The 13,616-nt window shown below is 39.8% G+C and overlaps 2 protein-coding genes across 9 annotated transcripts in view; both read right to left on the minus strand.

Annotated features, from left to right (window-relative positions):
• Positions 1 to 4,929, minus strand: part of fasn (fatty acid synthase) — a 78,071-nt gene extending 73,142 nt beyond the window's left edge. The window contains exon 1 of the mRNA XM_061908652.1: positions 4,640 to 4,929. The gene's annotated coding sequence lies outside the window, so the exon portion shown is untranslated. The remainder of the gene's footprint in view (positions 1 to 4,639) is intronic.
• Positions 4,930 to 7,063: 2,134 nt separating this feature from the next.
• Positions 7,064 to 13,616, minus strand: part of ccdc57 (coiled-coil domain containing 57) — a 44,231-nt gene continuing 37,678 nt past the window's right edge. For all 8 annotated transcript variants that reach the window (XM_061908655.1, XM_061908657.1, XM_061908654.1 and 5 more), the window contains one exon: positions 7,064 to 13,114. In XM_061908655.1, coding sequence (XP_061764639.1) covers positions 12,903 to 13,114 — 212 coding nt within the window. In that variant the 3' untranslated portion in view covers positions 7,064 to 12,902. The remainder of the gene's footprint in view (positions 13,115 to 13,616) is intronic.

A 13,616-nucleotide genomic window follows, 5' to 3' on the forward strand; every position in this document is an offset into this window, starting at 1 on the left:
GATTTTAGTGAAATAAGTATAATTTTCCTGTGGTAAACAAGAGTGTACGGTGCAACAAATTTTCTCACAAATGTGACTAAAAATAAATTACTGTGCAACTAGCCATCCATCCATTTTCTACTGCTTATTCCCTTTTTTCGGGGGTCGCTGGTGCCTATCTCAGCTACAATTGGGGGGAAGGCTGTGTACACCCTGGACAAGTCGCTACCTCATTGCAGGGCCAACACAGATACAGAAAACATTCACACACACATTCACACACTAGGGCCAATTTAGTGTTGCCAATCAACCTATCCACAGGTGCATGTCTTTGGAGGTTGGAGGAAGCCAGAGTACCCGGAGGGAACCCACGCAGTCACGGGGAGGACATGCAAACACCACACAGAAAGATCCCGAGCCTGGGATTGAACCCAGGACTACTCAGGACCTTTGTATTGTGAGGCAGATGCACTAAGCCCTCTTCGGCCGTGCTGCCCACTGTGCAACTAAAAAAAAAAATAATGATAGCGTATTTGTCACGATTTCAACCCTTTCATCGCAATTTGTTCCTAAAAGAAATCCATCCAAATTTGCTCCAACTAGAGTAAGATCTTTGCCTGTATAACATTTTTTCAATAAACTCATAACCATGAACAAATGATTGACATGGAAGTGATCACTGAGTGCACGCAGAAAGCTGTGTGACTGTGTCACTTCCTCCTGCGCCATGCACAGAGGGGGAGTCCCGCTCCTCTAAGTTGACACATTCAGGCTAACTGAGCCTTCTCAACACGGAAAATACAAGGTCTTAGTTGGAGGAACTTGTCGGTAAAAAACAACGTTTTTTCACCACCCAAAAAATGGGCACAAACTGCACTGCACGCTAGTAACTACGTTTGCCATCCAAACAATACCCCGTTTGTTGACAAGAACATACAGCCATGGAAGCACATTCAATGTATTTATCAAGCAAAGGTAAAACCAAACGGTGAAAGACTAAAAAAGGGCTGCGGTCAGAGCCGACAAATTGCCGATGTTAACCTGAATTTTCGTTGCATCACTTGTTAATAGTGCACAAATAATACAATATATGTTATACATGAATATATATTTTGATTCTAAGAAAGAGCGATTGTTAAAAGAATTGACGCTGTGTTGCATTTGCTTACATGTGAGTTGAAAAATAAATCTCCAGTGGATCCAAACTCATTTCCGTGTCTCCTCTAATTAACAGCCATAAAGAGATTGCAACCCTCCTAAATATATTACACTATATACATCCGTTTATACATTATGATACTTTCATTTACTTTAAAGTAAAAAATACAATTTTTTAAGGTGTTGCAACTTTTATTTAGTTTTGTAGTAGTAGCATCGAGAGGAGCCAGATGAGGTGGTTCGGGCATCTGGTCAGGATGACACTTAAGGAGGTGTTTCAGGCACATCTGACCGGTAGGAGGCCACGGGGAAGACCCAGGACACGTTGGGAAGACTATGTCCCCCGGCTGGCCTGCGAACGCCTCGGGATCCCCCGGGAAAAGCTGGACGAAATGGCTGGGGAGAGGGAAGTCTGGACTTCTCTGCTTAGGCTGCTGCCCCCACGACCCGACCTCAGATAAGCGGAAGAAGATGGATGAATGGATGACTACTAGCAACTTCCTCCCAGTCAACCTTCTTTGTTTTCACTTTATTGAAGTGCGCATGCAAGTGACGCTGAGGCCACATTGGGGCCTTTGCTTGTGCGTGTTTACAATGAAGTCTGATAAAAATCACATTTGACTTAACAGTCAGCTGAATAAAATCTGATTTGGGACACTTTGGCCTGCAGTGCAGAGGCAGTCTGAGTGGACTAACTGACGTTACACGTTACTAGGCAACATGCACCACCTATTAAAAGGCACACGCACACACTGCTCTCATGTGACACTTACCTCAACAGCATTATGTCAGATATTTGAAGTTTTTTTTTAAGTACACCTTATTTAAATAATTACATTTATTAAACCATAATTCTGTTAGTAATTTAAGTACTTTTTTGGTAAAGTAACACATAACCACAAATAATTACTTTTTAAAAGTAATTTTCAAAACACAGCCTGTCACACAGCATCATGAGGCAGTTGGCAGGTTGGTGTTCCTGGCTAAAATCTTTGTGTGTGTGTCCTATAAAAATGTTTATTGTTGAATGTCAATTATTTTCATGTTGCTGCTGACATTTAAACATATCATCTTTAACCCCGGGACTTAAATTTACATTTTGATCTTTTGTTTTTGACCACTGCGGAGCCAGCAGCAAATACACACATACCTGTTATTAGTATTACAATGTCAGCTTTTGCTCTATTGAGGGGTTCGGATCTTTTTATATTTCCCACAATGCATTGCTTGTATCCATATTGAGGGACAGAAGTTACGTTCCAAAAGTCAAACGCGAATTGTCAACGATAATTTATTCAGTAATACTCATAATGCCGTCGATGTGTGCCATTGTCAACTGCCACAATCGAGGTGGGGGAGATATTTCGAGCTTGTATTGCATAAGTGTATTTCTGGACAAACAGAAGGGGCACCAAAAAAAGACTTAAACAGTGTCGGCGAGCATGGATTGCTACAATCAAACGAGATGTGATGTGCTGACAACTTTGTGTTAGTTCGGCTTATTTTAGGTAAAACATTTTCAAAGTAAAAAATAATCTAAAATAGATAGAAGCCCCTTGATGTGGTTGGTCGTAGAACTTTGATAGTAGCTGTATTGATAAAAAAATACTATTCACTTCTCTTATCTGGACCGTAGCCTCCACATTAAAATATGTGAAGCGACATGAGAACATCCTTCTCTCAAACCTGCCTTACAGTCACATGTGCTGAGATGATCTTGGATTGGTTATCCGTGATTATCCAGGCTGTCAAACTTGGGTTGAATCATTTCTGAGAGTGCATTACTCTAACCTGGCTTGACAGCACAATGTCCACTGGGTATATAGAGTAGGGCTGGGCAACATATCAAGTTTGTAAGATATATCGATATATTTTTAATTACGTTATGAATTTAGACAATATCGTAATAGATATAATTTATTTCACATTAAAATGAACAAACACCGCTTATTTGTTGTGTTCCTTGATTATCCCCTGCTCTCCACTCCCTCTCAACACTCCATGGCCTACTAAACCCGTCCACTTCCTCCTTCCATGACATCCTTGTATGTATAAGAACATCCATGCTTGGTTGGTTGTTTTTTATGATGAGTCACGATTGGTTGAGATTAGAGCAAAACATTAGGGACAGGCCAAAGAGGCAAAATAGGGCGGGTCATCAAACCAGGATGGGAAATCACATTAGACGAGAGAATCGTAGAAGAGAAGAGGGATTCAAGCGGGCGATTTATATATATTACAAGAAACTAGTGGAAGATTGCAGAGGGATTCTCTTCCTTAGATTTTTCTTTTAGCGAAGTAGACAATGTCCAGGAAACCCACAATCTGTCTACTTGGCCACATTTGGACAAATGTATGTACCTGGATAAAACATTAATTTGAGTTTTTTACCATGTAAGCCCAAATCAAAACTGTTCTCAAGTTGCCAAGCGGGCATATTTTGCACGAGAAATGCTGCCAAAAATATATGCCGAAATGAGGAAGATCATAGTCAATTGTACAATTGACTTAATTTGAGTCGATTTGAGTTTATACCAAAATGGATACATGGATGATACAGCAGAAGATTGGGAGAATGTGGTAACCAAACAGATGTAACCAAAATAGAACTTTTTGGTATAAACTCAACTCGTCGTGTTTGGAGGAAGAAGAATACTGATTTGCATCCCAAGAACACCACACCTACTGTGAATCATGGGGGTGGAAACATCATGCTTTGGGGCTGTTTTTCTGCTAAGGGGACCGGACGATTGATCCGTGTTAAGGAAAGAATGAATGGGGCCATGTATCTTGAGATTTTGAGCCAAAACCTCCTTCCATCAGTGAGAGCTTTGAATGGTTGACCAAATACTTATTTTCCACCATAATTTATAAATAAATTCTTGAAAATTCCTACAATGTGAATTCCTGGATTTTTTTTCACATTCTGTCTCTCACAGTTTAAGTGTACCTAAATTACAGACCTCTGTCAGCATTTTAAGTGGGAGAACTTGCACAATCGGTGGCTGACTAAATACTTTTTTGCCCCACTGTATATCATCTGAGGTCTGGCTTCGATCTAAAAGGAGTTTGACACCCCTGTTGTAAAACATCATGAAGACATTTTTTGTCCTCTTTCCTAATGCTAAAATCACTGGCTATTTAACGCCGATTCATACAATTTGGCGTTTGTTTGAAAATTATCGGACACAAAATTGAATTCCATCCATCCATTTTCTAGTACGTCTGGTCCGTCGCGGGGACGCAGAAGCCTCATTTGAATTGGCAATTTAACAACATTGAGGTTTCTACGTCCCCGATCGGAAGCCATTAGAGTCAAGTTAGCAAGCAGCACTATAATATGGTAAGTGATTCCCAAATTATTTGATGGCAAATGCTGACAAAAATCACTTATAATAACGTCACTGCAGTGTCGTTGAGTCCGACATGTTTATTTCGATCCTAAACGGAACCACGCACGAGGAGGAGGAGGAAGTTTAATCCGCTAAAAAGGAGAACTTACCTGAATGGCGTGATTCTTCCTCAAAAGTCACGAGCTAAAAGCACCGGGTTGGCTCGTTTCCTTCTTCAGTCGGTCCACGACAGGCGGGGGCTACTTTACAGTCCGGCGACTATTTCCGAGGTGAAAAGCAGCACCTGCACTTGACTGCTTTTAGTCGCCTTCTTCCCTCTGCTGCATTTAAATGTCACACATTGTGCCTCGCCACGCCACATGGGCTGACAGCTTGGTCTGGCCGACTAGTCCAATGAGAAAGGAGGCCGGGTCCTCGCATCCAGCCAGTAGCGAGTAATGCGGTCAACGCCCCTTGGTAGGAAAGAAAACAAAAAGAGTCGGGGTTAGTGGAGTTCATGCACAGTCACGTCTCCATCAAACATCCTTCATCTTAGCTGCAATAGTCTGCCTCCGTGATACGGATGTACGGTGTTTTAAAAGACAACTGATCCGATTTAAATGGCTTTGCTGTCTTTGTCATCTTTCATTGCCACTAGAAGCAGTAGCTTCTTTCAACTCAGGACTTAGCAGGCGTTTTACATCTACAAAGCATCAAAATGACACATCTGTACAACATGTACAGCAGGGGTCACCAACCTTTTTGAAACCAAGAGCTACTTCTTGGGTACTGATTGATGCAAAGGGCTACCAGTTTGATACACACTTAAATAAATAGCCAGAAATAGCCAATTTGTTCAATTTACCTTTAATAAATAAATCCATATATATATTTTAAAAAATGGGTATTTCTGTCTGTCATTGCGTCGTACATTTTTTTCCCCTTTTACGGAAGGTTTTTTGTAGAGAATAAATGATGAAAAAAACACCTAATTGAATGGTTTAAAAGAGGAGAAAACAGGAAAAAAAATGAAAATTTAATTTTGAAACAAAGTTTATCTTCAATTTCGACTCTTTAAAATTCAAAATTCAACCGAAAAAAGAAGATAACAACTACCTAATTCGAATCTTTTTGAAAAAATTAAAAAAATTATTTATGGAACATCATTAGTAATTTTTCCTGATTAGGATTAATTGTAGAATTTTGATGACATGTTTTAATTATGTTAAAATCCAATCTGCATTTTGTTAGAATTTATAACAAATTGGACCAAACTATATTTCTAACAAAGACAAATCATTGTTTCTTCTAGATTTTCCAGAACAAAAATTTTAAAAGAAATTCAAAAGACTTTGAAATAAGATTTAAATTTGATTCTAAAGATTTTCTAGATTTGCCAGAATAAGTTTTTTGAATTTTAATCATAATAAATTTGAAGAAATATTTCACAAATATTCTTCATCGAAAAAACAGAAATTAAAGTGAAGAATTAAATTAAAATGTATTATTCTTTACGATAATAAAAAAAAAAATACTTGAACATTGATTTAAATTGTCAGGAAAGAAGAGGAAGGAATTTAAAAGGTAAAAAGGTATATGTGTTTAAAAATCCTAAAATAATTTTTAAGGTTTTTCTCTAAAATTGTCTTGCTGAAAGTTATAAGAAGCAAAGTAAAAAAAATAAATGAATTTATTTAAACTAGTGAAGACCAAGTCTTTGAAATATTTTCTTGGACTTTCAAATTCTATTTGAGTTTTGTCTCTCTTAAAACTAAAAATGTCGAGCAAAGCGAGACCGGCTTGCTACTAAATAAGTACAATTTAAAAAATAGAGGCAGCTCACTGGTAAGTGCTGCTATTTGCGCAATTTTTAGAACAGGCCAGCGGGCTACTCATCTGGTCCTTACGGGCTACCTGGTGCTCGCGGGCACCGCGTTGGTGACCCCTGACGTACAGTATAATTTTAAAGTATTGCTACCGCGCATGCGCTCCAATGCCCAAGTACCAGGACGGAATGCGCACTACATACATTGTAAACTATAGTTCCAGTATATTTTATTGGCTGTATTTCTCGGTGAACATTAGCCAGGTCACGTTCAGACACGCACAGACTTGTGCCCTGTTAACATTTGCGTAACGTTACCTAGAACTCACGTCTGTGACCTGGAACTCGGCGGTGGCGGCAGAAGAGGCAAATGCAATGAGTGACACGCACGCCGACCAATGACACTGTCGAAGATGGCGCGCACCGTCCAATCAGAGCCGACAGGAAGGAGGATAGCGCGATTCAGGGGCGGGGCCGACTGATGACGAAATGCTGGCGTGACCTTTGAGGTAACTGCAGTTCATGCGTTCAGACGGTGATCATACGCTGTCCTCCTGACCCACTCCACCAGCACAGGGATTGAAAGTCATACAACATACTAATATTAATGTCAAAGTGAGCATATATATTTATTTAAAAAAATAATCAACCACAATCTCTCTGGCACTCATTGAGGGTGGACGCTCCCCTTTCCTCTCACTTATCTCTCCTGCTTGCTTCTTTGTTTTGTCTTGTCTTAACTTTCTTGTTGCCTCTTTTTGCACTGCTCTCCAAATCTAAACATTGGAACTCTTTAACTGGCCTCAACAAAATTGACAAGATCTTGGGTTTGGGGGAACCTGCTGTCATGACGAAGCGGTTGTTGCTGGACACACGACGGACTCTTGGGAGAAGAAGGAGGGCCGCTTGCCTGGCGACCCTTTTCTGTCAAGAACGTGAAGATATCCACCTATTTGGAATTATGACAACAGGACATTTGCTGATTGAAGTAAGCATTGCTCTGGTTTGTCGACAAATTGGAAGTTGCTGGCATTTTTCAAAGTACCCTAAAGCTGCCACAAATGATTGGAGGATGCGGGAAGAACTGTGGATTACATCGGACTTTCTACCCCGCAGATTTGAGGACCAGTCATAGACAATTTAGAGTGAAAAGCAAATTTTATTTTCACTTGCATACAAATCATTCTAACTTGGATTGTTTCCCTGGCTTCGAGACTCTCCCGAAGGACGGTGTGGTGAAGACACAACAAACTCACACACCTGTTGTTGTTGACTCTGGACTAGCGACTGCATAATACGTCAAGGCCGTGGAACAGAGACACACTGCAGGCTTAAACACACACACACACACACACACACACACACACAAAAAAATATACACCACACATACAGCCCGTTGCCCCCACCCCAACGCCCTCGACGTAAATCCCATAGGGGTGATGAATGGATGGCCAGCGCCTGAGAGCTGCGGCCTACCACCATGACCTTGAACTACCTTCCTTCTGTTGCCGGATATCTCGAGATGTATGTTGTAATATGTATATGTGCTTTGCTATGAAGGTTTTTTCCCACTCCAGACTGGGCCCCCTTAGGAGCCCAGTCTAGATTGTATTATTTTACTCATCTTTCCCCAGCGTTGACCTTTTTCCCATCTTTTACGGGGCGCCTTATGGCGACCCATCAGCGTTCTTGTTCTGTAACCCTGTACACTGTTTGTTTGTCTAATCTTGAACAGGTTTGTGCTGAAAACAAAGTTTCGTTGTACTTGTGCAATGACAATAAAGACCTATTCTATCCCATCCTAAGTGGGCTCAAACGAGGAAGTGTGCAAATTTTTAATTCAGATGAAACCATTTCCAATGTTATCAAAAAAACATTTCGAAAATGTTGTTTAGCCTAGAGTTAGGGTTAGTTTTAGTTTTGAGACAAAATACAAATTCTACCTCAAATTGGTTAGCTCAAATCAATGTTACATTGAAAGCACTTGAAATCAATTTAAATTGACGCCACACTTAACATCTAACATAGCTTTCAAATGAAAAACAACTTTTAGACAAGAAATGTTGTTTGAAAACAACACAATAGAATATTGATCAAACAACTAGTGAGGCGTTGTGCTTCAATGTGCTCAAATTGCTTCTCCAAGTTGGCGACACACTGTCACATTTTTGATGATTTATTTCTTTAATTCTTCAATTCATTCTTCAAAGCATTGTTCTTGACACTCACTTTCTTTCTTGCTATGGTTGAAAAATGTACTGTATGTATATATATATAGTGTTAATATTAAAAAACATGTCCTTACTGAGTAATCAAACAAGTTTTTCGTAACCGTTTTTATAGCCCTGGCATGTCTAAACGAAAAATAATTTTCACAAAACCAGCAGGCATCCTGTCTGAACACAGTTTTTTTTAAGTTAGATAAAAAAGTATTTCCAGCCCTGTCCAGGTGTACATTGCCTTTCGCCCAAAAGCAGCTGAGATAGGCTCCAGCAACCTCCCGCTACCCCAAAAAGGGACAAGCGGTAGAAAATGGATGGATGGAAAAAGTATTTTCACAGTGGGGAATCACAGTCATCCACCCTTTTAAAGTTGTGTGTATCATATGGATGTTTGCCTGTGTTCTGCTTTCCGTCTCAGGAGAAAGTCGCACCTCCCACTGAGTCCTCTTTGGACAGCGCGTGCCATCCATCCATCCATTTCTACTGCTTGTCCCTTTTGGGGTCGCGGAGGGTGCCGGAGGCTATATTCTCAGTCAAATGGCTATTTTCAATATGATTTGTGTATTTATAGGGGGGTGTGGCCTGGGTGTGCCAAGCCACACACACGTCTGCAGTCTGTTAAGATAGATTGCGATGTAACAAAGAAATTTGCATGGATTTGTGCGTGCGAACGCTTTAATACAGGGGAGTCAAAGTGGTTTTAGCTCAGGGGCCGCATGGGGGAAAACCTATTCCCCAGTCTGGTAAATCATGGCATAATAACTTTAAAATAAAGACAACTTCAGATTCTTTGCTTTGTTTTTCTTGGGCCAACAATAGAACAAACAGATTCTGATATTGTACACATTACAAATAATTGTTAAAGCGAAAAAAGAAAAAAGAAACAAACAACAAATGTAGAAACACACATTTTTACAATGGATTTCAGGGTTTGCTTTGCGCCATCAACCAATTGCGACCGCAGCACGGATCTCGGACTTCAAAGAAGATGCCATGTTGACTTAAGTCAGTCCTTCTTAAATAGAGGAGCGGGCCCCAATGGGAGGGAAGGGGGGCATGGAACGATGCCATGGCGGCGCATGTGACCTCGCGGAACATGATTTTTTTTCCCGTACCAGAATATGTTGACGCAAATGTAGCACTTGGCTTCCCAACCAAGGTGGAAGACGAGGAAAGACCGATGTGTTGTTTCCTTTTATTTTGATAAGCTTACAATGTTATAAAGAGGTATAGATATAACAATCTTATGGACAAAATATACTATTTATAGTCACAGTGGAGAGTAGGAGGGCGCAAAACATCTTCTTTTTTTCCGCAGGGGGTATCATAAAAAATTGGAGAAGCACTGACTTAAGTCTTTGCTTCTTACTGTTTTGTTATTTTATCCGTTGAGCGGATAATTTAGAAGAGAAGGTATTGTGCGTCAATAGTACATCAGTCTGCCTACATCTGCTGCCAGCTACAACGGGAGCAGCTGATTGCTTGCACCTGCGCTATCATAAAATATTTGAGAAGCACTGACTTAAGGCTTTGCATCTTTTCGTTTCAGTATTTTATCCGTTCAGTAGATCATTTACAATAAAAGCAGGCTTTGTCCGTCAATACTGCATCAGTCTGCTGCCAGCCACAACAGGAACAGCTGATTGCTTGCACCTGCACTGATTGGAGTTGCAGCAGCCAATCAAGAGGACACCCAAAGTCAGCTAACAGGTCATCTTTATACAGTGTCAGGTGTGACGTGGGTTACACTTGAATTGCTATTACAACATCCAACGGACACATTTAGAACAGCAGTTTCTTTTATTAAAAAATTGCAGCTCATTTTTATACTTCGCAAACTCATCTTGTGGGGTTTAGGGTGGTATTAAACCTGTTCAGGCCCGCGGGCCGTACGTTTGACACCCCTGCTTTAATACGTCCTGATTTTTGCTTGTGTATGCCGTTTTCTGATTTGATCGTACCTCCATTTTTAGTAGGAAAGCCATGCAACTCTGTGTGCATGAGGCCCCAGCTGTTTTGGGCAAATCTTACAGGATTCACTGTGACATTTGTTATCTCAAAACACGCTTAAGTTGAGGCAATCTTAAATTGAGGTACCATTTATGAAAAAAAGCAAATATACAAATACCATAATTGTATTTTTCGGCTATTTATCAATGCAACACCTGCGTTACTCATACATGGTGACTAATTCTTGGGTTACAAATGAGTGACATTCCTATGGTCGAATTTTAGTCTAAGTCGGTGATTTCATACCTAAATTGAAAGTTAAGTCATTTCCACAGTCAAAACACATGAAGGACATACAATGTAGCAATTAAAACTCGAAACCTAAGACATAAAAAGTAATACAAGGTAAAAAGAAATTATTTACTTTTATAACTGTATATTATTGGGAGGAGAAAGTAGAAGAGCTAGGATAAGTTCCAGACTTCATCCGTATTATATTGTTGAACAGTCAAAGGTCGGGTCTTTTGGAAGATTTCACGAGGGTTTCTTTAAACAGGTCACAGGTTAATTTTACAGCGTTGGTCTCACTCCCGCAAAAAACATTGTTGATTACGTACGTAAGCATCACGAGCGGATGCCTCCACAAGAGCAAGCTTCTGCCAAAAGTTAGTTCTGATGAAGAATTCTTCATTCTCTTTATACCAAAAGAGCCAGTAAGTTTAATAGGATAAAGAGTCCATGGTCAAAAAGTGTTCACAAAGGTGGGCGCCAGTCCAAGGAAAAATAAGTGATGAAGAGGGAGACGCTTGAGTGGTTCCTAAGATCAATAAGAGATTTTTGTCAAAGGGATGTGTAGCTAATTAAAATGATTATAATTTAGAAATATTGCTATCCAATTCTAGTTCCGGCCCTGCGAGGAGGTAGCGACTTGTCCAGGGTGTACACCGCCTTCCGCCCGATTGTAGCTGATATAGGCGCCAAAAGGGAATAAGCGGTAGAAAATGGATGGAAGGCTAGTTCCTCCTTTTCAAGAATTTTACCTTTGTATTATTCTTTAACTATTGAAAGTATCTTAAACTTGCGATTAGAATCAGATATATTATTCTTTACAAGGGATTAGACATGTCAAAACACACATCAGTGTCTCCAAAACAACAGGCCATGCCATGCTGCTGATATGTGAACTCAGCAAGGATCCTTGTGCTTGACCCATAGCAACTGCTTCTTTTTCCCTTGAATCCTTGTCCACATATGTCTAACTCCATACAGGTCCAGTCAGACCTATAATGCAGTCAATATCCCTTCATGATTTATTTGAACGGTTCTTAAATTACTGTATATTAAAGCATAATTTACAATCATTTTTAAAAACAAGAATTAAGTGCAAAACTAAGTTTATTTTGTTTTTTTGTAATTTACAAAGTGTCAGAAATACACATTGAATACACCAAATTTGAATAAGCGATGCCTGGGTTTCCATGATGTCTTTTAACTTGATAGGAGCAAGCTCGACTGATTCCTTGTAAAGGGTCATGATTGACTGTAGCTGATGGTCTAGACTTTGGTAGTTTAAAGGGATTTGTTGGATTCAATGGACCAGAACTCAACTCAGAACAATGTGAAAGTCCAAAAGACTCAGTGAAATCTAAAAAGGTTAATTTCAAAATTAATATTTTAGTAATTGCTTGCCTAAAACCACAATTGTAGTGTAAGTGTTTGTGTAGGAGTGTCTTTGCCTTAAGTGCCTTAAGACTGCTGTGATGTAGGTTGAACACAAAATCGTCTTTTCAGTCAAATGTTACTCTCCAAATATGTTTCTTTTATGACTGATGTTGTAAACGAGATTGCCCAAGTTTAACCAAAACAAATCTGTTTTTGCTAGTATCACATTTTTTTCTTTGAAACATTATTCTTAACAACTGCAGATTCAACGTTCATCAGTTAAACAATAATACATAAGTTATTTGGATGTGCCAAGGTCACTCTCAGGTAAAAGGAAATGCGATACCCTAAGAACAAAGGATTTGTCAAAACTAAAGCCTGCCGTGAAATGGAAACTGCTGGAACACCAATAAGAAAGTTCAAAGTAAACAATTATACTACGGTTTTACCGCGGACTGAGAGAGTGATGGATCAAGAACTTAGTAACTGCTTTGCAATCGACACTTTCAAGCTCTACTGAAATGTGCAGCTGCCCGCATGTACAAGCCAGATGCTTTGTGGGTAGAATGTTCATGGTCAGAAAAGAAAAAGATTGATCTATTTGTGCGTCACCGTTTCAAACCTAAAAGACACTAATCATGGTGGTGGCAGCACCGTGTTCTGTAGGTTATATTATAGCCAGTTGTGCTGGTGCACAGCACAAGCTGAACGGAATTCACATCAAACCATCAATGGCACAGGTCACACTATTACCATAACGATTTTAAATGTTTGTCAGTCTTTAACATTATAGTTCCTGATCCTACTAATTTTATCAGGGGCTTCATGTATAGTGTTCTCTGCTGGGTTAAACGCTGCTTTGTAAGGTTTCCTCTTCTGCTGGAACTCGGTTGGGCGATGTCTGTGGATGGGAGCACTAGTACCTGAAACCATCACTCCAACACTGCTGGGCTTAGTTGCCCTGATCCTGTTCAGCTCACTTTCACCTGGATGCAGACATAAGAGTGGCATTATACTCAAGAACATTAATGGCAGAAAAATAATTGGGACTAATTAAGGGTAATTCCCGAAAACAAGTCCAGGATCATTAAAAAGAGAAAAAATTGGACAGCAACCCAGCGACCCAACAAGACCGTGTGATAACTGAACTCCACATAAAGCAAGACTTCACTTGTCTGGCTGGGATACTGCACTACATTTACTTTGTATCTATTCTATTCTATTCTAAAAACATTAAACATTTTAGAACAAGTCTTTCTAAGAAGAGTCTGGTGATGGTGCAATGAAACCTTGTATTTATTCTTTCAACTATACTATTGTTTCTCATGATAGAACTCAAGAAACAATCTAAAAGTGCCGTGTGTATGATCGATGGTACACTAATTAACCAGACGTGAGTATTTGTCTTGTCCCTAGGTGTGAGTCTGATAAAGTACTAGCAAGTGTTAAAACACTGTTTTGTTCAGAGCTTATGTATGTTTCATCCAC

Source organism: Nerophis ophidion, linkage group LG08 (assembly GCF_033978795.1).
Source record: "Nerophis ophidion isolate RoL-2023_Sa linkage group LG08, RoL_Noph_v1.0, whole genome shotgun sequence".
Lineage (NCBI taxonomy): Eukaryota > Metazoa > Chordata > Actinopteri > Syngnathiformes > Syngnathidae > Nerophis > Nerophis ophidion.